General features: G+C 45.4%; 1 protein-coding gene across 1 annotated transcript in view; it reads left to right on the top strand.

The window, feature by feature from the left end:
* The window catches only part of si:dkey-233k19.3 (dynein axonemal heavy chain 11), a 75,983-nt gene that overhangs the window by 8,000 nt on the left and 41,205 nt on the right, over positions 1–26,778 (top strand). The window contains exons 9-41 of the mRNA XM_069194733.1: positions 550–666; positions 1,673–1,810; positions 2,274–2,398; positions 2,829–3,021; positions 3,807–3,911; positions 4,408–4,803; positions 5,172–5,504; positions 6,240–6,494; positions 6,808–6,977; positions 7,414–7,636; positions 8,552–8,668; positions 8,768–8,854; positions 9,229–9,387; positions 9,780–9,863; positions 10,945–11,103; positions 11,959–12,081; positions 13,210–13,332; positions 14,312–14,536; positions 15,132–15,223; positions 15,331–15,457; positions 15,884–16,030; positions 16,692–16,925; positions 18,194–18,325; positions 19,573–19,733; positions 19,836–19,992; positions 21,159–21,304; positions 21,388–21,504; positions 21,778–21,916; positions 23,451–23,543; positions 23,867–24,061; positions 24,975–25,052; positions 26,352–26,484; positions 26,597–26,724. Of these exons, the coding sequence (XP_069050834.1) occupies positions 550–666; positions 1,673–1,810; positions 2,274–2,398; positions 2,829–3,021; positions 3,807–3,911; positions 4,408–4,803; positions 5,172–5,504; positions 6,240–6,494; positions 6,808–6,977; positions 7,414–7,636; positions 8,552–8,668; positions 8,768–8,854; positions 9,229–9,387; positions 9,780–9,863; positions 10,945–11,103; positions 11,959–12,081; positions 13,210–13,332; positions 14,312–14,536; positions 15,132–15,223; positions 15,331–15,457; positions 15,884–16,030; positions 16,692–16,925; positions 18,194–18,325; positions 19,573–19,733; positions 19,836–19,992; positions 21,159–21,304; positions 21,388–21,504; positions 21,778–21,916; positions 23,451–23,543; positions 23,867–24,061; positions 24,975–25,052; positions 26,352–26,484; positions 26,597–26,724 (5,211 nt within the window). The remainder of the gene's footprint in view (positions 1–549; positions 667–1,672; positions 1,811–2,273; positions 2,399–2,828; positions 3,022–3,806; positions 3,912–4,407; positions 4,804–5,171; positions 5,505–6,239; positions 6,495–6,807; positions 6,978–7,413; positions 7,637–8,551; positions 8,669–8,767; positions 8,855–9,228; positions 9,388–9,779; positions 9,864–10,944; positions 11,104–11,958; positions 12,082–13,209; positions 13,333–14,311; positions 14,537–15,131; positions 15,224–15,330; positions 15,458–15,883; positions 16,031–16,691; positions 16,926–18,193; positions 18,326–19,572; positions 19,734–19,835; positions 19,993–21,158; positions 21,305–21,387; positions 21,505–21,777; positions 21,917–23,450; positions 23,544–23,866; positions 24,062–24,974; positions 25,053–26,351; positions 26,485–26,596; positions 26,725–26,778) is intronic.

Raw genomic sequence — 26,778 nt, 5'->3', positions numbered from 1 at the left:
AGCTAAAACGGTCCTACACTGAAGCGGTTTAAAGTACCATAGTTAATTCATTTCATTTTTATTTTCCTGTTTTCAGAAAAGTGGTGAATTTCTGAAAAGTTTGATGTCGGACAAGGAGAGTCTTGTCCCACACAGACAAGGATGAAGGGTATTCAACCCATTCTCTGTTCTGAGAGTCTCATCCAGCTGTGTTTGAAAGAACATGACTGGGCAGCGTCTTCAAGACCCCACCCTTTGTGTGAAAGAGTGTTTTACAAACACTTCTGTGTAGTTTCTTCTTCTGGTTCGGGTTTCACTGTTTCACTGAAGGGATCCACTGGGTTGACATTGTCAGTACTTTGGGGGACCTACTGAATACTAGATCCGGATCCCCTTGTACTCTCTGTTCAAGACTTGGTTCTTTGAAGGACATTACTTTCAGCCTGAGATTGTATCCGGTCACTGTGCTTATATATATTGTTCGTGTTTGCTTTTCTGTTTCCAATCGGCTTTCGTTTTTCTTATTAATGTATTTCTCTGCTGAGTGTTTAATTTTTGTTTATCCTTAAGGAATTCGAACGGCATTATGAAATGTTTAAAAGGAAAGTCTTGGATTTTGATAGACGCCTTGCCACTATCCTGTACATGGCATTCAATGACTGCTCCGGTTTGGAATCTGCACTGAAGGTATGCTGTTAGATTCCTTGGCAGAGAGCACATGCTTTCTTGGAGCCCCAGTGCTATCTTTATAGGTCTTTGTCTCTGTTCAAATGAAATATATTAGATGTAATAAGATTCCTAAATAAGCAATAGCTATCACAATCAAGCACTAAATTTGCACACTTGAAGTGTTTTGCAATCAATATGGTTTATGCGTGTTCTAATTTAGAGTTTTTCTGGCCTGCCTTTGTTAAGTCTACCTGATACAACTTTTGGGAAATCATTGAAATAATCAAGCTACAGAAATAGCTTTATTATTTCAATGATAGCTTTGTTGCACATATGGAGTGGGTTAAGTGCTGGCATTTATTTGGTGGGACTACGATAATGCTCTCCTGAGAAAATAAGTCAATAGGACCACGAAGAGCAAGAATGAAACTGGCTTGTTTGTTCCTAAAGCCACATTGTAATCCCAAAACAGCATGCAGTCAGCTTGGGAAGGATTCTGTGGGGAAAGGAATTGATTGTTTTGGAATTGCTTGTGAGAGACTGCCGAAATAAAAACATTCTTACTGACTGTGTTCGCCGTATTTCCATTGCAAAGACCCTATGGGCCAAGTACCAGTTCTGGGTTTTCAAGAAAGATCTGCAGAGCTTTGTGCCTGGATTCCTGTCATCTTGATTCTGCCTCTCTTTGTGTCTGTATTTGACGCGTATATATGTGTGTGTTAGTTTGAAAGTTAATGTTTCTTTTCTCTTTTAATGTTTTAATAAAATTGTGCAGTTAAAATGTTATTTACTACATTGTCGGTTTCGGCTTCATACGTATGACTTGTGAAATATACTTACTGAAATATCTGTTTCATATCTGAATTTGTTGAAATATGTTACATTTTTTATGTTATAATTTATCAGAACTACTTCTAAAGTTATGGTGTTTCATATAATATTTAAAAGAAATGTGAAGAGCGAAAGTAAAGCTTACTGAGCTCATGTCATTAAATCCTGGTTTAAAAAATCTGATGTGATACAGCTGCTTATTGTATTCGGATGCTTCCTGGAAAGACCTGCTGTCAAGGAGATTTTTAGTTCCAGTTTTCCGAAGGTGCTGCAACTCTTCAACCAGGAGTTGGAAAGGTGTAAACAGCTGTATGACTCCAACATTAAACAGGTATTTGGATTTTAAGAACTTCAGAATAGTTACAGATGAGAAGAAGCCTGTTGGTCCTTTCTCATTCCTTTGGTAGTTCGTAACTAATTAATTCCAGGATCTCATCAGCCTTTTTTTTTAAAGAAGCCTTGATATTGCCTTCAAGAATATAGCGGGTTCCAAAGTCCCACTACCCTACAAGCACACAAGTCATATTTACAACACTGCCTAGGTTATTTATGGAGATCTTTCAATTGCACACAAAGTTTGCAGAACCTCGTACCCTGAAATACTCAGATTAGTTATGGTAATAGCAACCATATGATCTAAATGTGTTGATTGGCCTTTTTATTAGTAACTTTCTTATGTTATGATGTAAAAATGCAGAACCAAATTTTGCTTGTTTTATAGGTGAATCTGAAAATGAAATTCCATTTTGCATGTGCTAATTAATAAGGTCTCACAGAGGCTTGTGTTGTTTTAGGTGCAGAACTGTAAGAACATGGTAAACAAGAATATGCCTTTAACAGCAGGATCCCTCAAGTGGGCAAATGAGCTCAAGGAAAGAATTCAGTCCCCTTGGAAAAACCTAAAGCTTGTCTACAACCTGTAAGTGTTTTCCGCCTCTGTGTTCTGTGATGTTTTACGCTACAATCCTCTACAAATAATAAAGTTAATGATTGTGCAGTTTAGGGATATAACTGCTATCCCAACTCCTATACTTAGGGATACAGCAGCACTTGAGTTTAGATTGTAGCAGAAACGGAAGGTGATGACAGCCTGTGGTGGTCACAGTTCACAGACTTTGACATGCGTTTGGGCAAAAAGTTTCAAAAACGCACCACGAGGCAGAGGTGAATCAGGAAACAAGAGTGGCATCACAGGCACCCTGGCGTGCAGCTGGTCCTGATTCTTCATCTCTCCGGTGATGTTCAGATTGGTGAACTCCTACCGATGAGCAGGTCCGTCGCTGGTGGTTTGCTTGGCCAGCAGTTGCTCTTGAACAAGCTCATCGTTGTCATTTCCAATGTTGCTGAAGCTCCGGAGCTCCAGAAGCAGAGCTGGTCTGTCGGAAGTTCGTGGAGATGCTGTCCTTGCTGGGCCGGTACGAGGAGGAGGTGTACTCAGACTGGGCGGCAGGGGTGGAGGGAGTTTGCCAGTTCAACCTGGATCAGCCTCTCATTAAGCGTGATTCCCTCAGTGGCCTCCTCTCTGTGAATTTTGACCCTCAGGTAACACGAACATCATGCTTGTATCATTTAATGCCTGTTGAATTGGGAAGTGAATTACACTGCTGCTTTTATTTAGTGTTCATTAATGTTCATAATATTCAATACTTTTCAAACAGGAGAGAGGCAGACATACATATATACTTGCAAATGCACACATGGTGTGCAGAATCATGCCAATTCTAAAAAACAGACCAGAAAAGAGAGACATGGTTTGATGGCCTGTCTTTCAGAATAAAGGAACTTGTAAAGGTTTATTCCATGCTGAAAGGAAAAAAAAAGAGACATGATGTTTCAGCTGTGGAGCCTTCATCAGCCTTCCTCAGAACTGAAGAAAGCTCCACAGCTGAACCATTGTGTCTTCTCCTTTCAGCATGGAATTAACCTTTACCTGTTCCTTTGCAGCCTATACATGCTGATGCAGCCGCCTACTTCAACTTATTCAGGATAGAGGTTTATAATAACTATCATGATGGAGGTAGTAACTACAACACTGATACCTGTTGTCTGTCTGAGATGTCTGAGCAATTCACTGGTCTATTAATCAGCAGCCGTATTCCTCAGTTTGGAAAGTCGATCAGATAGATGTGCAGTAGCTAAGCCAGTGAATATTCTATCAGTATGTTTGCTTGTGTTCTTCTGTATGTCATAGGCACAGACTTATGTATTCTTTGCAAGATGAAAATAATTATTTTACTACTATGTGGAATCAACTGGTTGGTGGTGGCATTGATATCTGCTGGTGAGGCTTTGTTGAAGCTTTGAAAACTGTCTTTCTACTCTTGCAGCTGGTGGCTGTTCTTCGAGAAGTGAAATATCTCCAAATGCTAAACCAGACCAATATTCCCGAGGCTGCACTGGCGATGTATGAAAAGAAAGAAATGTTTATTAAGGTACGTAGTTTAGCATATCTGAAATTCTTCATTGTATGTACTGCAAACATGTTACAAATTGAAGCATTTGATCACAAGGTCCAGAAAGTGTTCCTAGAGTTTTTTTCCATAACTCAAAGCAAAGGTCTTACTGTTACAGGTAGTGGATGTGTATTATTTGCTGTTATTATTCTATTCCTGAAATAATAAATAGTGAAGGCAGACCATGTGACAACATGTCCTTAAAGATCTTTTGATTTTAATTTTGGACCCTAAGTTATGTTCCCAGGATGTGTATTTCCCTTTTGACCAGAGCACAGTCTCAGCTGGACAGCGTTTGCTCACACGTTTCTCCAGCCCTTCTACTTCCAAGCTGTAGCGTTTCCTGATTCTCGTTCGATCCCCTCTCAGCTGCTGCCCCGACACGATTCAGGGTGGAAGTGACCTTTGACCTCTGTACATACCCCCAAATCCCCCCCCCCCCCCCCCCCCCCGTTGCCCTCATTTCTCCTGGCAGTATGTGGGGGGCCTGGAGCTGCTGGTGCAGGAGTACAACAAGCTCAAGCAGTCTGTCCTGGAGGTGGAGCTCCCTCTGGTCAGGCAGGAGGTGACGGCCATTGACGGGCGTCTGCGTGCCGCCGAGGAGACCCTGAGGTGGACGCAGCAGGGCTGCTGGGAGCGGGCCAGCGCGGTGAAGGACGCGGTGTGCGAGCTGGGGCGCCGCGTCCAGGCAGCGAAGGGCAACGTGGGGGGGCTCCAGACCCTCACGAAGGGCTGGGGCGGGCGGGCCCCGTTCTGCAGAAGAGACGGCAAGCCGGACGCCCTGCTCTGCCTGGAGGACAGGGCCGACAGGGCGGCGAGGAGCTGCGGCTCCGTGCGGCGGGACGGCGAGCGGATCCACGGGCTCGTGGAGGTGAGCGAGAGTGCGCCCGCGCGAGGGAGGCTGTCGCCATGGGCGCCGACGCAGGTCGTCTGGAGTTATCCGCTCATCAGAGCACAGGTTTCATCACGAACAGGGTATATGTGTAGAGAGACATGCCAGTCTGGCTCATTTTCATCAATACTCAAATCATAAATCGGGGTTTTTCACGCTGAACCCCTTAGGCAGTGTTTCAGTAATACAATCAGGTTATCTTCTTCTTTCTTAGAAACGGTGGTCATTTTTCACTGGCTCTTTGTACAGCCTGTTGCTGTATGACCTGTGTACAGTGTTTGCCGTTTAGAAGATCTGTCTTTGACCCCCCTCCCCCCGGTTTTATCCCCACTGCTGGCCGGCGCCAGGAGAACCGCGGCCTTTTCCGAGCGGATCCGTCCTCTGGCGCGTGGAAGGTGTACCTGGAGTACGTGGACGAGATGGTGGTCGATGGGCTCTTCTGCTCCATCAGGCGCTCCCTGGATTTCTTCATCGAGAACACGGAGAGCACCTTCAGGCCGGCGCCTCTGTTTGAAGCACAGATGATCCTCAGAGCCCCGGAAATCACCTTCCAGCCCTCTCTGGACAAAGATGCTGCAGATGGCTTCTATGATCTAGTGGACGAGCTGCTGTGTGACGTTTTTAAAGTGTCAGCGCAGGTGAAGAGAGTCGCTGGGCACTTGGGCATGGAAGACTACCAGGTACAGTTTCCAGGGAATTCATGGTCATGTTGTAGGAAAGCAGGAGACTTGCTAGTACAGTTTCAGCCTTTATTGAGCTCAGTACTTTTAGCAATGCATCGTTGAGTTGACCCCGCAGAGCAGCCAGACAGCTCTGTTTTGTAAAACAGCTTCGTGCGGTATGTGACAGAGGTTGTTTCTCACTTTAGATAGGTTTCACCCTGTTATTTGAAGTTGATCTCCTCTTAACCCTTTGTAGGAGGAAGTTAGTTGCTGCGGTTGTTAATACAAATTAGTTTTAGTTTGTTATAACATACTTTGTGGTACAGGCAGCACAAAGGTATATTAACAGATTTCAGCTGTTGCTCTAATACTCACCACAGTGTAATGAAGCAGTAATATTGTAACCTTCAATATGTGCAAGATGTGTATATATAGTATGTCCTACTTCACTCCTATCTGGGATATTCCATATTTTATTAAATATAAAACAATTATTTTCTATATTTTTTCACCACATAGTACTAGAATGAACATAGTTTGACATCCTGTACAGGATGAGTGTTTAATGCTGCCTGAGGTGGAACTTGTATTGTCGTGCATATTAATTGCACATTTTAAAAGAACATAAAATCCTTGTGAAGGCATCCTCGCCTCAGTGTACTCTAGAATGGGAATGAGGACCGTTTGCTGGAACAGAAGGCTGAGAGGTTTTCGTGTGTGTTGAGTGTCTTCTGCTCTGGGTCCTCTGGACAGCATGACATGGAGGACATGCTGGACCTGTCTGACCTGCGGCAGGAAGTTCTGGACAGAGTGGACGATGTCATCAGAAAGGCAGTGGAGTACAAGAGTGTGTTTGAGCCCTACCGCCACCTGTGGGTGGACGACCGAGGCGAGTTCATGAAGCAGTTCCTCCTCTATGGCCACGTGTTGACCACGGAGGAGATCGGGGCTTATGGTGAAGACCCGATCCCTGAGAATCCTCCTTCCGTCGATCAGTTTAAAGCACAGGTGGGTGCATGGCAGCCTTCTGTGGAAGTGATTCAGCTCCGCAAGATTTCAGTTCTGTGCAGAAGTCTGGTTCAGAACAAAATCCCAGTGTTTTACAAATGCCATAAACAAATTGACAAAGCAAGAGAAAAAATATAATTAACTAACTCTTCATTTTCTTGTGTTCATTTTATTGTATTGCAAAGAAAATGTGTACATTGAATAATTGCCTTACTATTAAAGCTGTTTTTAATTTTCTTGTTAATGTTTTAAGCACAATGTTAAGCTTTTTCGCTACACATCCCATGTGCTTCACTGTTTTGTTCTTTTACAGATTGATGTTTATGAGAACATGTACGCTCACATCAGCTCGCTTGAAGACGCCAAGGTGTTTGAAAGCTGGTTTAGAGTGGACATTAGGTCATTTAAAAGCAGTCTTTTAAATACGATCAAGAAATGGAGCTGGATGTTCAAAGAGCACCTCATGACCTACGTCACGGAGAGGTGAGAGGCTGGTCTCGCTGTCTTGGTGGCTTCGGCGTGTCAGAGAGCAACAGTCAGGACCTTCTCCTTGCCCATTCGCCTACGCATATCTCATAACCTTTGAAGAGTTCACAAACGTTTTAGCATGAGCCTTGTAAAAGATTTCTTCTGTCCATTATTAGAGAGCCATTTATTCCTCACACAGCAGCCCAGAGCCTCTCCTGCCCTAGACTATATCCTGCAGGGGACAACTGTTTTTATTCCCCACAGAATTACAAATTGTTTTTTTTCTTTGAAATGGTGACAAATGGTGATTTGGACTTTTCTATTGGAAATCGTGACTGGAAAAGAAAGAAGGATTGTGATTAAAGCATGTGTATCATATGTATCATATAGTGAGAACTATGGCCTTGATGTACAGTGTGTTATTCCGATTCTTATTTATTTTCCTTTTCAGTCTCAACGAATTGGAAGAATTTATAAAAGAGGCAGACGAAGGCCTTCAGAGGCCTTTGAAGGAAGGTGACTACAGTGGTCTGGTGGAGGTCATGGGCTATCTTCTGGCAGTGAGAGACCGCCAGGCGACCACTGATGAGCTCTTCCACCCCCTGAAGGAGACCATTGTCCTGCTGGAAGGCTATGGGCACCGCATGCCGGATCATGTGTGCACACAGCTGGAGGTGAGGCCACGGGCCTTGACCACAAGTGCATCTTGTACCGTGTGGAATCTAGCAGTAACCTACGTTGGCCCAGAAGAAACAAAACACAGAAACAAAAAAGAGTGTACAAACCAATAAGACTGCACTAAAATAAATCTACACAACACAGACAAAAAAGAATGTGCAAGCAAATGTGTTCAAAACAGACATGGGCTCTCACAACGGTCATGACAGTGTGCTATCAAGTTCTCTAACCTTTCCAGGGCTCTGTTTTTTATAAGACGTTCATATACTTTATATGGCTTCTTATGCGAGTTTCCCCACTCTGAATCCTTTAGGATTTTAAATTACAAATGTAAATATGAAGTCTAAAGTATATAACATTAAATTGTAGGTTTATTTTAATTATTTACAATTATTTTGTTGACTTCACACTGGTCTGTAGCCTCCCCTCTCACCTTACAACAGATGTCATGTCGGTGGTGAGAACACATTTTTATTTGTGCATTCTTTTCTGTTTGTGCATTTATTTTTGTTTGTGTTGTGTAGGTTTTTCGTGCAGTCTTTTCTGTTTGTGCTCTCATTTGTGTTATAGTGTTTTGCACTTCTGGATCACCATAGTAAACACTGTGTTTACTCTGTGTCATAACAAGTTGGGAACTGTGATTCATTTTCATCTAATCTAAAAGAACACAGTTCTCATGTTTATAAATTGAGTGTTTTCCATACTCTAATTTTGGCTCCACAGCACCTGATCTGCAAGAAATGCATGTAAGCATGTTGACCCACTCACTTGCTCATTTCTCAAATTCTACTGACCTCCAATATAAAGGTGTTTTCTGTAGTTTAGGGATTTATCGGTTTGTTTGAGCTGATCACTGTCTCTGAAGAACAAACTTTTAATCCCTTCAGTGTTGCTCCTTTTAATCCCTTCAGGAGCTGCCGGAGAAATGGAACAATACCAAGAAAATTGCTGTGTCTGTGAAACACGAAGTTGCTCCTCTCCAGACAGCTGAGGTGTCAGTAATTAGAAGGAAGTGTGTGGCATTTGAAGTAAGTGAATTCTTCCACAGATCCCTCTGTTACTGAGATTCTGGTGCCTTGACATACTCCTGTTGTCAGAACTGACATACTTTTCTCTTTCTTCCTCAGATGAAGCAGTGCGAATTTAGAGAAAGATTTAGACTGGAAGTACCTTTTGCCTATAATTCCGAAAAACCTTACGGCCTACTACAAAAAGTAAATATATATTTTTTAAGTTTTTAGACTCACTGGTAACACTGTGTAATTGTTATGTGAAATGATTCATTAAAGTGTTCTGAAGACTGCAGCTTTGTATAATCTCTTTACAAGTAACATTAACTTCCTCTTTTCCCCACAGTATTCATTTTTCTTACAATGTCTCCAATTTTGGGAGGTTCTTTATTAATCATAAACATACATGTATCAGTACATGGTTGGCCCCAGTATCAGTGGTTGTGCTGAGCTTTTGGAGCACAGTAGCACCGGGTAACATTGAGTGATTCTGAAGAAATGTGTGACATTTTACATGGTGGGAACATGTAATACAGCCACTAGATACAAGCCACTGTCAGACAGAGGTTTCCTTCCAGGCAAACAGAGAGATCCAGCAGCTGGAAGAAGAGATGGCCAGCTTGCAGGAGTCCAGTAACCTGTTTGAAGTGAGCACTCCGGAGTACAGGCAACTCAAGCTGTGCCGTCAGGAAATTGTGATCCTCAAAGACCTGTGGGACATCATTATATATGTTCGGGTATGCTTTTCATCTGACACAGGATATTCTCTAACATGTGTGCATTTTTTTTGTATCAAATAAAAAACAGCTTTTAGGAGTGAGCTACTGTATACTTTCTTCTCAGTCATACAGGCACACACAGTCACCTTTTTGCCAGTTTGCAGCTCAGATATTGTAATGGTTTCGAGGCCTTCATTGCAGTGACCTCTGACCCTCCTGTAGAATAAGAAAAGCTGTTCTGCAGAAAAAAAAAACACGCGCCCTGCTTATGCATTGCAGAATTGCACAAGAAATGACAGCTTTGTTACTTAATCAGCTGCAGCCAAGGGTGGTGGGGTGCAGCGTTGCGTTTCAAAGAGCCTCAGATCTTGCTCTTCGTGAAGGGTGTCGTTTTTGGGCTTGTCTTGCAGACCAGTGTAGATGCCTGGACAAAGACCCGCTGGAGAGAAGTCCGTGTGGAGCAGATGGAGGTGGAGTTGCGGAGGTTTGCCAAGGTAGGGGCCACAGAAAATTTCTCGGCACTGCTGACTAAAGTCTCGCCGGTCCAGAGCCCAGAACAGTCAGAATTCAGCCCAAGCAGGCTTGATGGGACGAAGGGCCTCTTGTTTGTAACCTTTCTTATGCTCTCATGCTACTAAATATTGTTACACCTGACTGCTTCTGCGCAAGCACTATCAAGAGCTGCTTTCTCCCCTGTCAGCTGGCAGTAAAAGCCTTTCTGCAGTAATTTTCCCTCAATCACGGGAGAGACATGAATGTCAGACTTGATTGGATCAAAGAGACTTCGGCTGTTTACAAGGAAGGAGGCAGTTTAGCTGTGGCGTAATGGAACATGACATATAATTTGTGCTAATGCTCAGGGAGGAGAAACAGAGGCCAGAATTGTTCCTCTGCACTTGGAGGTGATTCAGTGCATCACGCCTGGCGCGCTCCACTGAATCGATACACAGCTCGCAGCAGAGGCTTTGGGTGGGTTTGAACGTGTTCAGTGTCTTGTGACAGGCCACACAATCAAAACCTCTCTTTTTTGATCAAAGACTAGTGATCTTTTATAAGCACACTGATATTTTATTGGATTTGATATTTTATTTTCTTAGCATGTCTTACCATACTTGTAATCCCCAATCATCTTCACATTTTAAAATCATATAGAACACAGGAGAAACTGCAGCTGAGAGGAGGTTATGAGTTAGTTGATCTCATTCAGTGGTTTCATGAAAGCTTGTCCTCAAGCCTTTGAGGAAAGAAGTGGCCCTGTTCTCCGTTTTAAATACACTTTCACGTAGTTTCCACTTGTACCAGGCTTCTGCCCGTTTTCTTCTCATTTACGCCTTATGAGTAAGTGTTGTCCCCGGTAACCAGGGCTGTTCTCCTGTAACACATTTTTAACATTTTTAGCGAATGCTTCTGCTTCTGATAGGAGACCAGTCTTATTATTTCAGGTTGTCCGGTTCAGTTCGCTTTTCGCTTCGTGTGGAGGGAGCTGGGAGGTGCCGTCTGGGCCTGCTTGTGCCGTACGTTCCCCCCGAGCCGCAGGGAACCGCTGACGTGTTGTCGCCGTGACGATTTGCGCAGGACATGTGGCAGCTGGACAAGGCGGCGCGGGCCTGGGGTGCCTACAGCGGCCTGGACTCCACCGTGAAGAACCTCCTGGCCTCCCTGCGCGCCGTGACCGAGCTGCAGAGCCCGGCCATCAGAGAGCGCCACTGGGCCCAGCTGGTCAGCACCACGGGGGTGAGTGAGCCGCAGGGTCTCGAGCGGCGAGAGCCCAGGAGCCTTGAGGGAACCCCTGTGAATGTAGAGCAGGCGCTTCAGTTGTTAGCTACATCGTTGGAGCACATCCTTCTGTCTCATAATCACACATTTCGTTTATACAGCGCTTTTTAACTGAAAGCACCTGTGGAAGAGGAACCAATGCTCCAGCAAAGGAGTGTAGCACCGGCGGTCCCGTCGCACACAGACTGGGGGGGGACATTGGGGAGGAGTGGCTTCACCAGTTCAGATACATGGGCACATTAGGGAGAGCAGACTGTTCAAGTCCAGGGTGGAATTCAGTTCAGGGCTCCAGGGCTGATACCCCTGCTCTCCTGAACAGTGCCATGGGGCCTTCATGACCAAGTAACTTCTGTCTAAGAGACAGCACCTCCTAGAGCATTGTACGTCTGCCAGCATACTGGTGCAATTCTGGTGCAGAGAGAAGAGCACCACCTATTGGTCCACCAACAATACTTTTAGCTGCTGCTTGATTTTTTTTTGTCCCAAACTAGTCCTGTTGCATTATTTACCGTCCTTTATTATTTATTTTTTTTTACACAAATGTCATTACATGACAAGAGTACAAGTAGGAGCTCATTCCACACAGAAACAATAAGAATTGGGACACAAGGTGGGGAAGCAGAACAATGTGTGGAATTAACCTCTGCTTATTCCTCTGCAGCTCCTGCACTGACGCAGTCTCCCTCTCGAACCCCTGCATTACGTGTCATTGTCCTAAGCTATAGGTTTAGCGGGGGCGTCCGGCTGGCTTCGGCGGCAGTGTGCGAGGTGCGGGGGTCCTGTAGCCTGTGTGTGTGGCCTCTCTGCCTGCAGGTGCAGTTCGCCATGACTGAGGACACCACGCTGGCCGAGCTGCTGGCCCTGCAGCTGCACAGGGTGGAGGAGGATGTGCGGAGCATCGTGGACAAGGCAGTGAAGGAGATGGGCATCGAGAAGGTCAACCCTCATTTCCAGCACACCTCAGTAGCTTTGTTCCTTATACTTCAGCCCCAGTCCTAATCCATTCCTTATACAGTACTTCAACCCCAGTCCTAATCCATTCCTTATACTTCAGACCCAGTCCTAATCTGTTCCTTATACTTCAGACCCAGTCCTAACCCATTCCTTATACAGTCCTTCAGACCCAGTCCTAATCCATTCCTTATACAGTCCTTCAGCCCCAGTCCTAATCTGTTCCTTATGCTTCAGCCCCAGTCCTAATCTGTTCCTTATACAGTACTTCAACCCCAGTCCTAATCTGTTCCTTATACTTCAGACCCAGTCCTAACCCATTCCTTATACAGTCCTTCAGCCCCAGTCCTAATCTGTTCCTTATACTTCAGCCCCAGTCCTAATCTGTTCCTTATACTTCAACCCCAGTCCTAATCTGTTCCTTATACAGTACTTCAACCCCAGTCCTAATCTGTTCCTTATACTTCAGACCCAGTCCTAATCTGTTCCTTATGCTTCAGCCCCAGTCCTAATCCATTCCTTATACAGTGCTTCAGCCCCAGTGCTAATCCATTCCTTATACTTCAGACCCAGTCCTAATCTGTTCCTTATACTTCAGACCCAGTCCTAATCTGTTCCTTATACTTCAGACCCAGTCCTAACCCATTCCTTATACAGTACTTCAGCCCCAGTCCTAATCTGTTCCTTATACTTCAGCCCCAGTCTTAATCCATTCCTTATACAGTCCTTCAGCCCCAGTCTTAATCCATTCCTTATACAGTCCTTCAGCCCCAGTCCTAATCCATTCCTTATACTTCAGACCCAGTCCTAATCTGTTCCTTATGCTTCAGCCCCAGTCCTAACCCATTCCTTATACAGTCCTTCAGCCCCAGTCCTAATCTGTTCCTTATGCTTCAGCCCCAGTCCTAATCCATTCCTTATACTTCAGACCCAGTCTTAATCCATTCCTTATACAGTACTTCAACCCCAGTCCTAATCTGTTCCTTATACTTCAGCCCCAGTCCTAATCCATTCCTTATACAGTACTTCAGCCCCAGTCCTAACCTGCTGATGTTCTTGAAGAAGAAGGGTTCAGTCTGCCAGTATTGTCTATACTCAGATGTGTCACCACAGGTTCTCACAGAGATCACCCAGACATGGACAGCCATGGAATTCTGCTACGAAGACCACTACCGGACATCAACTCCACTTTTAAAATCGGATGAAGAACTAATTGATGCTTTAGAAGACAACCAGGTATTGGTTGGAAACATAAACGCGACAGTTTGGTAGAGCTGAATCATTTTAAGAATTTTAATCTGAAATAGACTCCTCAATCTGTGTTAGAATTATTTTTTTAATTTCTGTTCTGTATAGCTTTTATCGTTTTTTTCAAATTTCAGTACACATTTCATTACACATTTTGTCCCTGTGTCCATGTGTCAGCTATGGACAAGACTAAGCAAACACAGAGCAGTCTCTGAATGGGGAGGATTACTGGAGTACAGAGCTGCAAGATTAGTGGAGGCATGAAACATTCCAATGTTTTTTTTAGATCTCTGAGGCTGCAACAGTGCAAAATATGGCCTGTCTATTCCTAGTCATGACAATTTGAATGGAAGTGGTGAACTAATGCTCTCAGTGCACTGCGCTGGGACCGGGGCTGGACTGAGTCTGTTGTTTTTGTATGGCAAGTGCGGTCTAGTCTGCAACTCTGATGAGCAGAGAAGAAAACTGTCTCTGTAGGGCAGCTGTTTGAGTTCCCAGACACATCTGTGCATGGTCTGACATTCCTGCGCTGTGTAGATTTGGGTAATGAGTTGAAAACAGGTGTGAAACTGGCCTACAAATAAAACCTGTTTCTAGACAGTGCAGCATATTCACCCTTGGACAATCCTGTACTGTCAGAGGAAGTATTCATGCATTGGCCTTCACTACCCCTGGTAATATCTCCCTTACAAATTCATTAGATGGATAATTTGTCCATGAGGGAAATCAGAAAAAATACTAAAATGCCAAAACAAGAGCATTAAAGTGAACTAATATGATTTTTTGGAAATGATTGGTTGTTTTGTTTTGAGATAATTCCTTTTTTGGGATTCCACTTTAACTCCGGAGTTACTTGACTCATTATTATTAGCGGGCCGTATTCATGTTATTATTAGCAGGACAGTTGATCTGCATGGGCTTCCACTCGCAGACAGTGCAGCTGTGGTGTCCTCCCCGTTGCTCTCAGGTGCAGCTGCAGGCCATCCTGCAGAGCAAGCACGTGGAGCACTTCCTGGAGCAGGTGTCCGGCTGGCAGAGGAGGCTGACGGTGGCCGACTCGGTCATCCTCATCTGGCTGGAGGTGCAGCGCACCTGGGCGCACCTGGAGAGCATCTTCATCGGCTCCGAGGACATCCGGGGGCAGCTGCCCCAGGACGCCGGGAGGTTCGACGGCATAGACGCGGATTTTAAGGTAGCTAGAGCGGACAGTGGCTTACAAATGAATTTTCTAAAAGTCCCTTTTGCAAACTGTAATTAAGATTAGACATAATTTCATTCTATTGAAACAATATTCCTGCTGTTTTTAATAGACTGATTAGAATGAATGATAAAACATTATGAAAATTTGTATTATATGCCTTTTCTTTACATCTGTGAATAATCTGTGATCTTGAAGTAAAATTCTTGTTCTTGTGATGTTAAAGGTGGTCCCATTTGTGTATCACATCAGGCTGACTTCATTCACTGTACCTCTGTCACAAAGTTCTTGGCTCTTTCTGCTCAAGATATTGCTTTGCGAATGTCGGTAGATTTGAAAAGGTGAAGAAGAAAGTGATTTAAGAAGCAGGCTAAATTATTCCTGAGAGTGCATCTGGGTTTGGTAGTGTAGATAACTCTGTGATGCTGACAGGAGAACCTGAAATGCAGTTCCTCTTCAGCACAGTAAATGGGTCAGCACACACCTGACAGTCAGACTCTCGCAGAACAGTAGTTGTTCCTGACTGCCCTCAAACGGTCATCACGCTGTGGTGCAGTTTAACTATCTGCTTCTCCCTGTCTGTGTGAAGGAACTCATGTTTGAAAGCACCAAAACAAAGAACGTAATAGAAGCCACCAACAAGCCCCATTTGTTTGAAAGGCTCGAGGATCTGCAGAAAAGGTTTGTGCTGAATCGTCTTCTTTGACAAGGGGTGTCGGCCAGCTGTGGAATGCCCGGGTGTTCGGCAGACAGGCCCAGGTAGCAACGGCACTGCTCTTCCCTCCCAGGCTGGCGGTGTGCGAGAAGGCTTTAGCCGACTATCTGGAAACCAAGCGGCTGGCCTTCCCCCGTTTCTACTTCGTCTCCTCTGCGGACTTGCTGGATATCCTTTCCAAAGGCACGCAGCCTAAAGAGGTGAGGAGGACCCTGCAGGAAAGTGGAAGGCTGCTACAGGTTCTGGGGGAGAAAATTATATTGTGATAATTATGTTGAAGCTTTTTTTCTGGATTGCACACTGATTTCAGCCTTTTGCAACTAATTTTTTAAGGGTTCTAAGGGTGGGGGGGGGATGTGTAAAACAAATGTATTTAAAACGTAGAAGAAGAAGCTCTTCTTTACACAAAGAGTTGTGGGAGCGTGGAGCAGGGCGTCCAGCATTGTTGTTGAAGCTGATGTGTCTTCCAAGAAGCTACTCGACGAGATCCTGGGATCGGTAAGCTCCTCAGACCAAACGAGCTTGGCTGGCCAACTGGTCTCTTCTCCTGGCCAACGATCTCATAAACGTTCTGTAACATCATATGTAAAATGATCACCTAATCCCTAGGTCTATTTCTTTAATAGGTCACACGGCACCTTGCCAAACTGTTTGACAATATGGCCGACTTACAGTTTGAGAGCAGTGAAAGGCAAAGTTCAGTGGCAGTGGGAATGTTCAGCAAAGAAAAAGAATATGTTCCCTTCCACACGCACTGCAATTGTATCGGTCAGGTAAGATTGGTTTTGTTTCCATCTCGCAGCCTTAAACCACTAAAAAGAAAGGCAGGCTTCCCAAGATCAGGGAGCATTGATTACTGCTCGTGCCGGAGTGACTGATAACCGCTGTTGAGGTCTGACTGTAGCACAGCGCCACCTGGAGTATGAGTGAGGAAAAGACATCTTTACATATTAAAATGGCATGTTGGCCAGTTGGGTTTGGTGTATCCCGGTATTAGGAATTATTTTTTATATATTGGAATAATTAATGCTTTTACTTATACTTTTGGTGTTAATTCTTTTACTTGAAGTTTTAGTGCTTTTAATGAAGTTTTAGCATTGCTCCCAGCACAGTCCTTAATGGCAAAAAACTATACAGCTGCAGCACAGAAACTTTGTGTCAAGTTGAGCCGCATTTCCTTGCAGACCCGTCACTGGCGTGTTTTCCAGGTGTCTCAGTCAGAGTGTGACTTTAGCCCGAGCGAGAGAGCGTCGGCGGCTACAGCGCAGTGCGGGGTTTAGACCACAACAGCGCTGCTGCCGCGCTCTGGCCTATTCATTCATCATCTCTGCAGCCGACGTGCGCACGACCCCTGTTGCAGTTCGATGTGATAAGCAGCAGCGAGCAGGGGGCCGCCCTGCTGGCGGGTCTGAGTGCGCGCTGTGCTCTGCGCAGGTGGAGGTGTGGCTGAACCGCCTGGAGGAGGCGATGCGCCGGACCGTCCGCGGCCAGCTGGCCGAGGCCCTGGGTGCCTACGAGGACAAGCCCCGGGAGCAGTGGGTCCTGGACTGGCCAGCGCAGGTCTCCCTCACCGGCTCCCAGATCTGGTGGACCGCCGACGTGGGGATAGCGTTCGAGAGGCTGGAGGAGGGCTTTGAAACGGCCCTGAGAGATTACAACAAGAAACAGGTGACAAGGCCAGTTGGTCGCAGCACTGCGGCCACCTGTGCCTCGTGAGTTCAGTGAGCGTGGGGTGGAATGTTGTGACATGTTGCTCCAGCTGAGGAGGAGCTCTGGTCGTATTAGCACACACTGGCAGGCGACATACTCGTCCGTGCCTCGTGTTTGTGAAGGGTTTCATGATGTAAGATGTGAGGAGATAATTCTGAAGAAAAAGTATCGCCGGCAGAGTCTGTACTTGCACACCTTAAATAACATGCCTTAGTAACGTCTCTTTTTGGGACTCGGCTACTGTATCTGTTCAGACTCCAAAGGCCAGCAATGTCTGTCTTCGGGTGACCATTGGTAACAAACCTAGTCTACTGCCTTTCTTAAAAGTATGGTGGGGATTCTAGTGCTTCACAAAAGCAAACAATAATACATTGTTTATTCACCTATATACAGAATCTATTATCAGAAAGTTGATTAATCCCATTGAGGATCGCAACAGCTCGGAACCTAGCCCTGAAAACTACAGCCCCGAGTGAACACCAGTCCATTGCTGGACACGCAGACACACACACACACGTGGTCGGACACTCACGCACATGCACAGCACATGCATGATGCACGCTCCGACACACACGGCACACACAGGAATGCTCACATGCACACACTCACACACATGCATACAGCAACAATTTGGAGACACCAAGTGCAGCATAGACAATCAACTCAGCCAACATGTCTTTGGGTGGAGGATGTTTCTAGTCCCAGTGTTACAGCTCATTCACAAGCACCTACAGAAGGACTGTCTCCACTCCACAAGCAAACACATTTTGCCCACTCTGCTTGGGGAGATTGATCAATGACATGTAGCCCCATCAGCCTGAAGCAACATGTGTGACCTTCTTATATTAGATCAACCTCAAACCCACACACACTCGCAAATCCAGTGCAGGAAGAATTATTACAGCAACAGTATAGTAGCAGGATTCTTCAGTGCCACTGTAATAGTGAACTAAAAAGCCAAGGATGTAAGGAGATGTTAATTATATTATTACAATTCAGTGTATATATAGTAAATGTAGAACTGTCAGGAGAACTCGGTTCTCTGTTAATTTGAAACTTGCTATTGCAAGAGAGAGAGTCATCTGCAAGAAGGCAAGTAACAGAGATAATGATTCTCTTATCGTAAGACAACAACTAGAGATAATGGCTGCATGAAAGAAATATTGATGTAAAGTACAGTACAGCGTTTGTTAATTTGCAGTATGCGTTGTTGTTGCTATGCACAGATCGCACAGCTGAACGCTCTCATTAACATGCTGCTGGGAGAGCTGGCTCCAGGAGACAGGCAGAAAGTCATGACTATCTGTACCATCGATGTTCACGCCAGGGATGTGGTAGCAAAGCTCATAGCTCAGAAGGTAAGCTGGGCTTTGAACATACACTGCTGACACCATTTGTGGTTAGAATTCAGTTCCCCATAGATAAAACAGTTTGTTTTAGAAGTTTACACAAGGCATGTCTGTGTACAGAATGCAATAATCTAAAATTCCTTCAGCCTTCTCCTTTGTCAAAAGACAGTTTGAAGTGACCTGGAGCAGATAAGAACATAAATTTGATGTTTTGAAACATTGAGTTGAAGGTCATTTGACCCAACTAGCTTGTTTGGTTGCTAATGGCTTTATCGACTCAAGAATCTCATTCAGATGCTTCTTGAAGGTTCCCAGGGAATCAACATACACAATGTGGCCCGACAGCTTGTTCCACACACCCACCACGCTTTGTGTATTGACGCACCTTCTTTTCACAGTTCCAATCTGCGCTTTTAGTGACGTACAGTAGCTCACAGTCGTACCCATGTGTTCTTGTTTCACTGCCAGGCATAAAATCACCCATGAGGTTGATAAAGACATTCAAGTCTTTTAACACAACTGTGCAGGAGGCTCAAGTCCTTTTATAATGCAGTATAGGAGTGAGGTCTGACTAGTACAACACTAACTACTTTATTTTAACTTTAATTATTAATTTCATACCATAGCATTTTGTGTGCTTTTTTTTTTGCTTCTGCACATTGTCAACTTGAAGTCCCTTTCATAGGCTTCTGCTTCATCTAGCATTTATAGAGGACATTTTTACTACCCTCTGTTCCTCTGCACTTGCCTGTGCTATACCAGGTGCCCGGTGTCTGCCCAGTGTTTTCATAATGTTTTTAGATTTTTGGATTGTCTTTACTGCTTATATAATGTGTGCAATGCCTCTTAATTTGCAGTGAGCATTGATATAACCTAGGAAGAGCTGCAATGCATAAGCTGGTAATTTTCACAATATTTTGGAGGTTGCAGTTGTTAGTTGTTTAACGGAGGTAAGACCGATTCTAGTTGCCTGGCTTTGTTTTGTCCCTCTTTTGCGCCGTTGGATAAATATTTGTGATCGTGCAGTTACAGCGCCGTGTTCTGAGGGTCCCTGCTCTCTCCACTCTCCATGCTCAGAGCCTGTGATCGTTGGGATCACATCCAGGCAGCGGGAGGAGAGCTGCTCTTGTCCTGTTCACAGTTTCTGCATTTCATAGTTGATATGCACAGTCCTCTGCGTTCTTAGTCATACCTCGATTTCAGTTGGATATCAAATTGTCCTCCGCTCAGAGGGTGACGCCCTGGCTGTCCCGCAGGTCGGCAGCTCTCAAGCCTTTGCCTGGCTGTCTCAGTTGCGCCCCCGCTGGGACGAGGAGCAGGGCCACTGTTTCGCCAACATCTGCGATGCGCAGTTCCGGTATTCCTACGAGTATCTGGGCAACACCTCCCGCCTGGTCATCACGCCGCTCACGGACAGGTAAGGAAGAGAGGAGAATTGAGCCCTGAGCATTATTATCCCATGGGAAAGGCAGTGACGGTACAGATCCCGTGTCCTGTGCTTCCTCCGGTGATGGCGCAGGTGTTACATCACGCTGACGCAGTCCCTGCACCTGACCATGAGTGGGGCTCCTGCAGGCCCAGCCGGCACAGGCAAGACAGAGACCACGAAGGACCTGGGCCGAGCGCTGGGCATCATGGTCTATGTCTTCAACTGCTCCGAGCAGATGGACTACAAGGTAGCGCACCGCGCAGAGGCACCACTCTGTGACAGCTCATGCACACTCCAGCCCCTGTCCTCAGGCAGGAATTACATTTTTAAATAGAGCAGGTTGAGTCCTTTGAGTGATGGAGGCTGGGTCATGTCACTAGCTGACCTCGAGCAGTTGCGCATGATGGGCTGGGATTCGATGTTCGCTCAGGGCTCTCCTTAGTTCTTGGTGCAACAGTGACCCCTGTGGCCTCCCAGTCACCTGCAGGCACTTGTCGCCATGTGATGCTGTTGGTGACACACACACCTGCCCTTTACAAGCACTTAACTTGCAACACTGGCCTGTGTAGCCTGTGATGTGTTAAAAGATGATTGGCTTGAAGACAGGCAGGTGGGAGGAGTCTGCCTACACTTCCTCTTTCTCCCCTGTGTGTGGTTGCTTAGAGCTGAAAAACTCACTTGTGATTGCAGAGCTTGTGGGCATAAAAAAAGAATTGCCAAGTCTCAATTAAAAACAGCATGAAGTGGGTGCAAAAGAAGTGTTTCATAGCTATAGTTTATGGAGCTGTTAAACAGAAGTTTGAGAGGAGGTCAGATTCTAATCTCACACTTGCTCTCCTGTGTATAAATACTCGCAGACTGTCCACCACTCTGAGCGCATCTTTTTTAGCCCCCCTCCCTCCAATCCAGCTTCACCCTAATAGCTGGCTCCCTGCTTCATTCCCTGTAAATGAGGGGGCTGTGACAGCACTGCTCTCTGACTAGCACTGTTATTTCCTCATCCAGGTGAGTTAAAATACTGAAACATAAGTACCTTTATATTTGTTGTCTCAACTCGTCAGAATTATGAACTACTGAAATTATTTTATGGACTTGAAAGGAAGAAACCAGAAACCCAAGGCGTCTCTGGTTCCTGATAGACGCAGGTTGGAGGACCTGGTATGCATTTCAGACATTGTGCATGGGCTTTGTCTTGCATGTCTGTTTTGAAGGTTTCCTTGTGTCCCATTTCAAATGTTTCAGGTTTATGAAAATGAAAATGCAGTGGCTAGAATAGGTGTGTAAAACCAAACTTGAGTGACAGAAGGAATATGCAGACGGCTCATTACGATGTCCTCTTCTTGCGGGACCATGACTCCTTGTTCAACAATGTACTGAAGCTGTCGTGTTTGTCTGTGCCTTCCTGCGCTTTAGTCCATCGGGAACATCTATAAAGGCCTGGCGCAGACGGGTGCCTGGGGCTGTTTTGATGAGTTTAACCGAATCTCCGTGGAGGTGCTGTCTGTAGTTGCTGTGCAAGTTAAAACCATACAGGATTCGATAAGAAACAAGAGAAAGAGGTAGGTCCATTTGTCTTCATTTGCCCGATTACTGTAGTTTTCCCTCACCAAGTGTCTCCCTCAAGCCCTGTTGTTCTCTGCAGGTTTCTCTTCCTCGGGGAGGACATTGCTCTGAAGCCGTCCGTGGGGATATTCATCACAATGAATCCTGGCTATGCAGGGAGAACAGAGCTCCCGGAAAACCTCAAAGCTTTATTCAGGCACGCTCCCACAGTGTTTTCAAGTGTACAATCCACACTATATATAGCTCTGGAGATTCCTGCGCACAGCCTCATGACAGCTTACCTTGCACCGTTCATCATTGTACAGTGGTTGAAGTTTATTTTTAAGTAGCTGTCTTTGACTGCAAATTTCAGAGGATAAAAGGGTTTAAGATCTTTACCTGGGCATCTTGCTGTCGTGGTGGGATGCCGGGAGTTTGTGTTCCTGTATTTCTCTGATACAGATGTGTCACCATCTGTATCCGCTTGCAGGCCCTGTGCCATGGTGGTGCCGGACATCGAGCTGATCTGCGAGATCATGCTTGTTGCTGAAGGCTTCCTTTCCGCACGACTGCTGGCCAGAAAGTTCATTACTTTATACACTCTCTGCCGAGAACTGCTCTCGAAACAGGTACCAGGGGATTCAGATGTGATGTTGCCACACATGGCTTTCATGCACGTGCAGGTTTACAGAGGTGCATCTCGGGGTGTTTGCGCGTAGCCGATTACGGTGACGTGTCTAGAGATGCCCTCAGTACGGCAGGCAGTTGTTAAAAGATTACCCAGCTTAATTATGGTCACCATGAGAGATGTACTCCTTCTAGAATAGCCTGCTTTATAAACGGGGTTTCTTACATACAAGACATACAGACTTAAGACATTCCTATTTCTAGTCCCTCTGTATGAGGTCATGCATTTCGAAAAGTGCTGCTTCAGTAGCACTCCTCCCTTGTAACTTCACTGTTCAAGTCATCTCACTTTAGGAGACCGACCTCTAAACATAGAATGTAAGCAGAGTGCTAAAGGTTCTTTTGACTGCCATTCGACACTGCCTTTCACCAGCTACTTGATTTTCATTTTTTGTGTTTATTATATGACAATTTGAAAGGGCAAATTGTTAGCTTTTTTAGCTAATCTAAAAAAAGTAACTCTAAGTCTGTTTGTACAGCAGCAAATTGTTTTTTGGGCTGGTATTATTTGCATGGTGAGCTGCTCTGGTATCATGAATACCAGCTGTCAGTCAGTTGTCGCTATTGTCTTGACAAGGACCTGTGTTCTGTTTGTAGTCCAATGAAGGTGTGTCGTGTAACAACAGGGAGGGACTGTCGTACAACAAGGGGGAAAGGCTCTTGTAGCCTACAAGGCAGTAATTATCCACAGTCGTGAGAACATAAACTGATAAATTATATAAAGTTTTAGTCATATAGACCGTGCAAGTAACACAAAACAAGATCAATTAAACTTCAGAAGCATAATTCATGCATCCCAGCTCAGTCTACTACTCTGCAGTAATGAACTGTAATGAACCAGCTGTTAAATGCTATTTAATGAGCTTGCTGCTGCATGGACTATAATTCCAGTGGAAAAAAAGGAATGAACTTCCCAATTACATTTCCTTAAATACAACACAAAGAGAATTCTGTATTGTGTGTATGCTGCTGGACCGCCAAAGGCAAGCAGATGTCATGGTCTCGTTCCAATTCTCCTTTGTCACCGGGGGATCTATTACAGTAGCTACCAGCAGCCCAATGTGCAAGACGAGCCTAATGCCCTTTTTTGAGGTCCACCAAAACACACGTCTGAAGGCTGCACTCCTGATGGTTATTTAGCACATTGGCAGTCACCTTTATACAGGTGTTTTGAAGCGGGTAATGATTGTACAGTGGATGAACACTGTCTAAACAATAAGGTATTTGTGCCTTGTATGCTTTAAAATCAGTGTGGTCACAATGTGGCATTTAAGAACCTGATTGTTTTTTGTTTAATTGGAATTTCTGAACTATGGAGGGAATTTGTAACATCTTAATGAAAATGTGATACAGTTACTTCACATGAAAACTCCTTCCGTCTCCTCCTGGAGGGCTCAGTCTTATCGATGACTTTGATGACCTCCTCCTTCAGCTTCACATTTGTGCTGCTGGTCCTTCTCCTTGCTGCTCTCTTAGGACCATTATGACTGGGGCCTGCGAGCGGTCAAGTCAGTTCTGGTGGTTGCAGGCTCCCTGAAGAGAGGAGACAAGAACAGACCCGAAGATCAGGTAAACCGCCTCATACTTTCCACTCTGCTGGACGGTGGACGGTGGATCAGCTCAAACTCACCACTAAGTTAAACATCATCTGGCATCTTTTAAGTATGTTAATGTTTGATGCTCAAAATAGTGCATCTTGTGATAAACTATGAAATATGCCGTGTTTCCTTGGCAGGAACCCTTCTTATGAACTACAAGAGCCCAAACGTTTTGACTGCAGTCTTGTCACTGTCACTGTGTCAAATTAGCTGCTGCATAAAAGCTTCAGCTGCACCACAAGCAGACACCTACTCTTGTGCAGTAGCTCCTGAAGCGTAGTCTCTGTTCCCAAGGTACTGATGCGCGCCCTGAGAGACTTCAACCTGCCCAAGATCATCGCAGATGATGTCCCCATTTTCATGGGCCTCATCAGGGACCTGTTCCCAGCCCTGGAGGTGCCCAGGCAGAGAGACCTGGAGTTCGAGCAGATGGTGAGACAGTCCACCCTGGACCTCTGCCTGCAGCCTGAGGAGAGCTTTGTCCTCAAAGTAAGAGATCCATCACAGTGAAGCCCCTGATGCTATCACTGCATTCACTATGGCTCTGATTACAGGCACGCTGGCTGGTGTCTGCAGAGAAGGGCCCAGCACATTCCTGGTGTTGGGGCCTGCCTTTGCGTCATGGTGATTAACGTTTCTTTGGGCTAATAAGGAAATCCTCCAACAAAATATGTCTGATGTTGAACCCTTGTCCCATTATCATTCACTCAGATTCCATGGAGTATTTCAAGTGTTGTGACAACCATGAAGTTGGAATTATATATTTTGCTAGGAACACATTTTCAGGGTTACAGTGTCATGCGTAAACAAGTTGCTGTACATTACGTACATGACGTAAGTCATGTAACCCGTACATGACGTAAGTAGGTGAATATTAATTAGACCTGGCATGTTGCACAATTCTAGAAAGCAGAACAGCCTAAAAAGAGATAATCAATTTTTACATTCCCATAATGTGCCTTTTTATGCTCTCTCTCCTGTGTCTGTGTCTGTCTTACCCTCACCAGGTCCTGTTAGACTCAGGAACCCATTTCTGCTGAGATAGAACCACAGTCCCCTATGCTTTCATAGGAGCCTCTGTTTCTTTTACAAGACTATTAACGTCTTATTGATCTGCCTTTTAGTTTTTCTCTGCTTGTTAGAGTGAGGATTGTCTTGTTTACTTTGTGCAAATAGAGGTTAACTCACCAGAAAAAGTTCAAATAAGCCTGAATTTGAAAAGTGTTTAAGAATGGAAATATACAGTATATATATGGCATGTTAGTTGCTGCTCAGGACCATGAAATGCAAAATACAAACTATTTAACTACAGGTAATGATCTATGGAGAAACTGATTAATAGTGACGCCGCTAATAATTGTACTCATCGAGGCGATCAGAATGTTAATTTTTTGCTTTCCAGGTGATTCAGCTGGAGGAGCTCCTGGCTGTTCGGCATTCAGTGTTTGTGGTTGGAAATGCAGGAACAGGAAAAAGCCAGGTAGGTTCCCTTGCTCTCCCTTTTAAGAAAAAAAAACATCTCTTTTACTCCTCGAGAGCATTGTATGATCTTTTCCAAAGTTTTGTGCAAGTAGTTCAACCATTCCATTACAGTGGAAGATGTACTGTGCAGTCTTTTAGGTCACATTCTGCTGTAACTAGCAGGTCATTAGAGTGGGCAACAGATGGCTGACATCACAGCATACCAGTCAACTCTCTCAAATACAAAGAAAATCCAAGAAAAAAGTAATGCTTAAATCTTGATTGTCACGGATGTCAGAAGGGACGAACCGTGGAATGGCAGGAGAGCGAAAAGACCCTATGCGTAGCGGCGAGACGGGGGTTAGCCCGGGCTCAGCTGTTCAGGGAACGCCGTATAGAAACCTGTGCCCTCAGGTAGCGGACGTGGGGCGACCTGGTGCTAGGCAGGTTTCAGGACATCCAAACGTCAATGCTGAGCCAAGTCAGACTGAAAGACCCGGAAATATATAGTCCCAGAGAGAGAGAAACACCGGAAGGACAGCAAAGAACCGGAAATGAGACAGGACAGAGAAGGAGCGTGACATTGATTTTAAGAGGCAAAACCAATGCACGCAAATAAATTGGTTTCTGAACTGGTTTATTCAAGGGCACTCACTGCATTTGCAGTATATAGCGTTTGTCATCCTGAAGGATTCCTAAGGATTTCATATAGAAGAGGGGTCACACTTTATCCATCACTGAAGAGCCTCCCCACCTGGATGGTCCTTGGCAGCCATTAGATACCAGCAGATCAGATGGAGGAGTAGGAAATAGCCGTACCAGTTAAATTAAAGCAGAACTTCAGGGAGGCCATTTCAAGCCCAAACGACATTCAGACAGGACACTGAGGTTAAACATCCTAAAGCACAAGGTCTTCAGTCACCATACATGGCCCAGAGGGAAGAGCACCACCTACTGGTCCACTTCCAGCAGGAACCTGGTTTTCCTTGGAGCTTTCCCATGCTAACAGTGTCTCAGCCCAGCCTACAGTAGCTGCACTGCCCAGATCTGACAGTGCTATTGGGAATGCAATTTCCCAATGCAATTAGTATTCGACGCGGTGGATTTATAGTCAAGCCAGGTCTGCACTGTTGTTAAAACTACTGAAGCACTGGTTTGGTGTTTTTATTTTTTATTTTGATCATGCTTGAGAGCAAAGTGTCTCCAAGGTCCTTTTAAACCTGCCTTCCAACGCCCAATCCAATCACTCAGGCATTCAGGCAACACATCCCCCGCTGTGCGTACTGCTCGATGACAGACCCTCCATCTCGCTTCGCAGGTTTTGAAAACCTTGAACAGAACCTACTCCACGCTGAGGAAGAAGCCTGTGTGGAGCGACTTGAACCCGAAGGCCGTCGCCACCGACGAGCTGTTCGGCTTCGTCCACCCCGCCACGCGCGAGTGGAAAGACGGTAAGTGGACTCGGGGCGGGCGAGCAGCACGTGTGTCGGGGGGCCAGCCTGCCCTCGTTTTGTTGTCCGTCGCTCCCACTCCCGACGTCAGCGCGAGCCTTTCCCGTTTCAGGGCTCCTGTCGTGTCTGCTGCGCGAGCAGGCCAACCTCCCTCACGGCGGGCCGAAGTGGATCGTGCTGGACGGAGACATAGACCCCATGTGGATCGAGTCCCTCAACACTGTCATGGACGACAATAAGGTGCCAGATTGCTCCTGTGACTTGGCCGTGACAGGAATTCTGAATGACGCTACA

The sequence above is a fragment of the Lepisosteus oculatus genome, chromosome 10 (assembly GCF_040954835.1).
Source record: "Lepisosteus oculatus isolate fLepOcu1 chromosome 10, fLepOcu1.hap2, whole genome shotgun sequence".
NCBI classification, from domain to species: Eukaryota; Metazoa; Chordata; class Actinopteri; order Semionotiformes; family Lepisosteidae; genus Lepisosteus; species Lepisosteus oculatus.
This window is presented reverse-complemented; position numbering and strand designations above follow the sequence as displayed.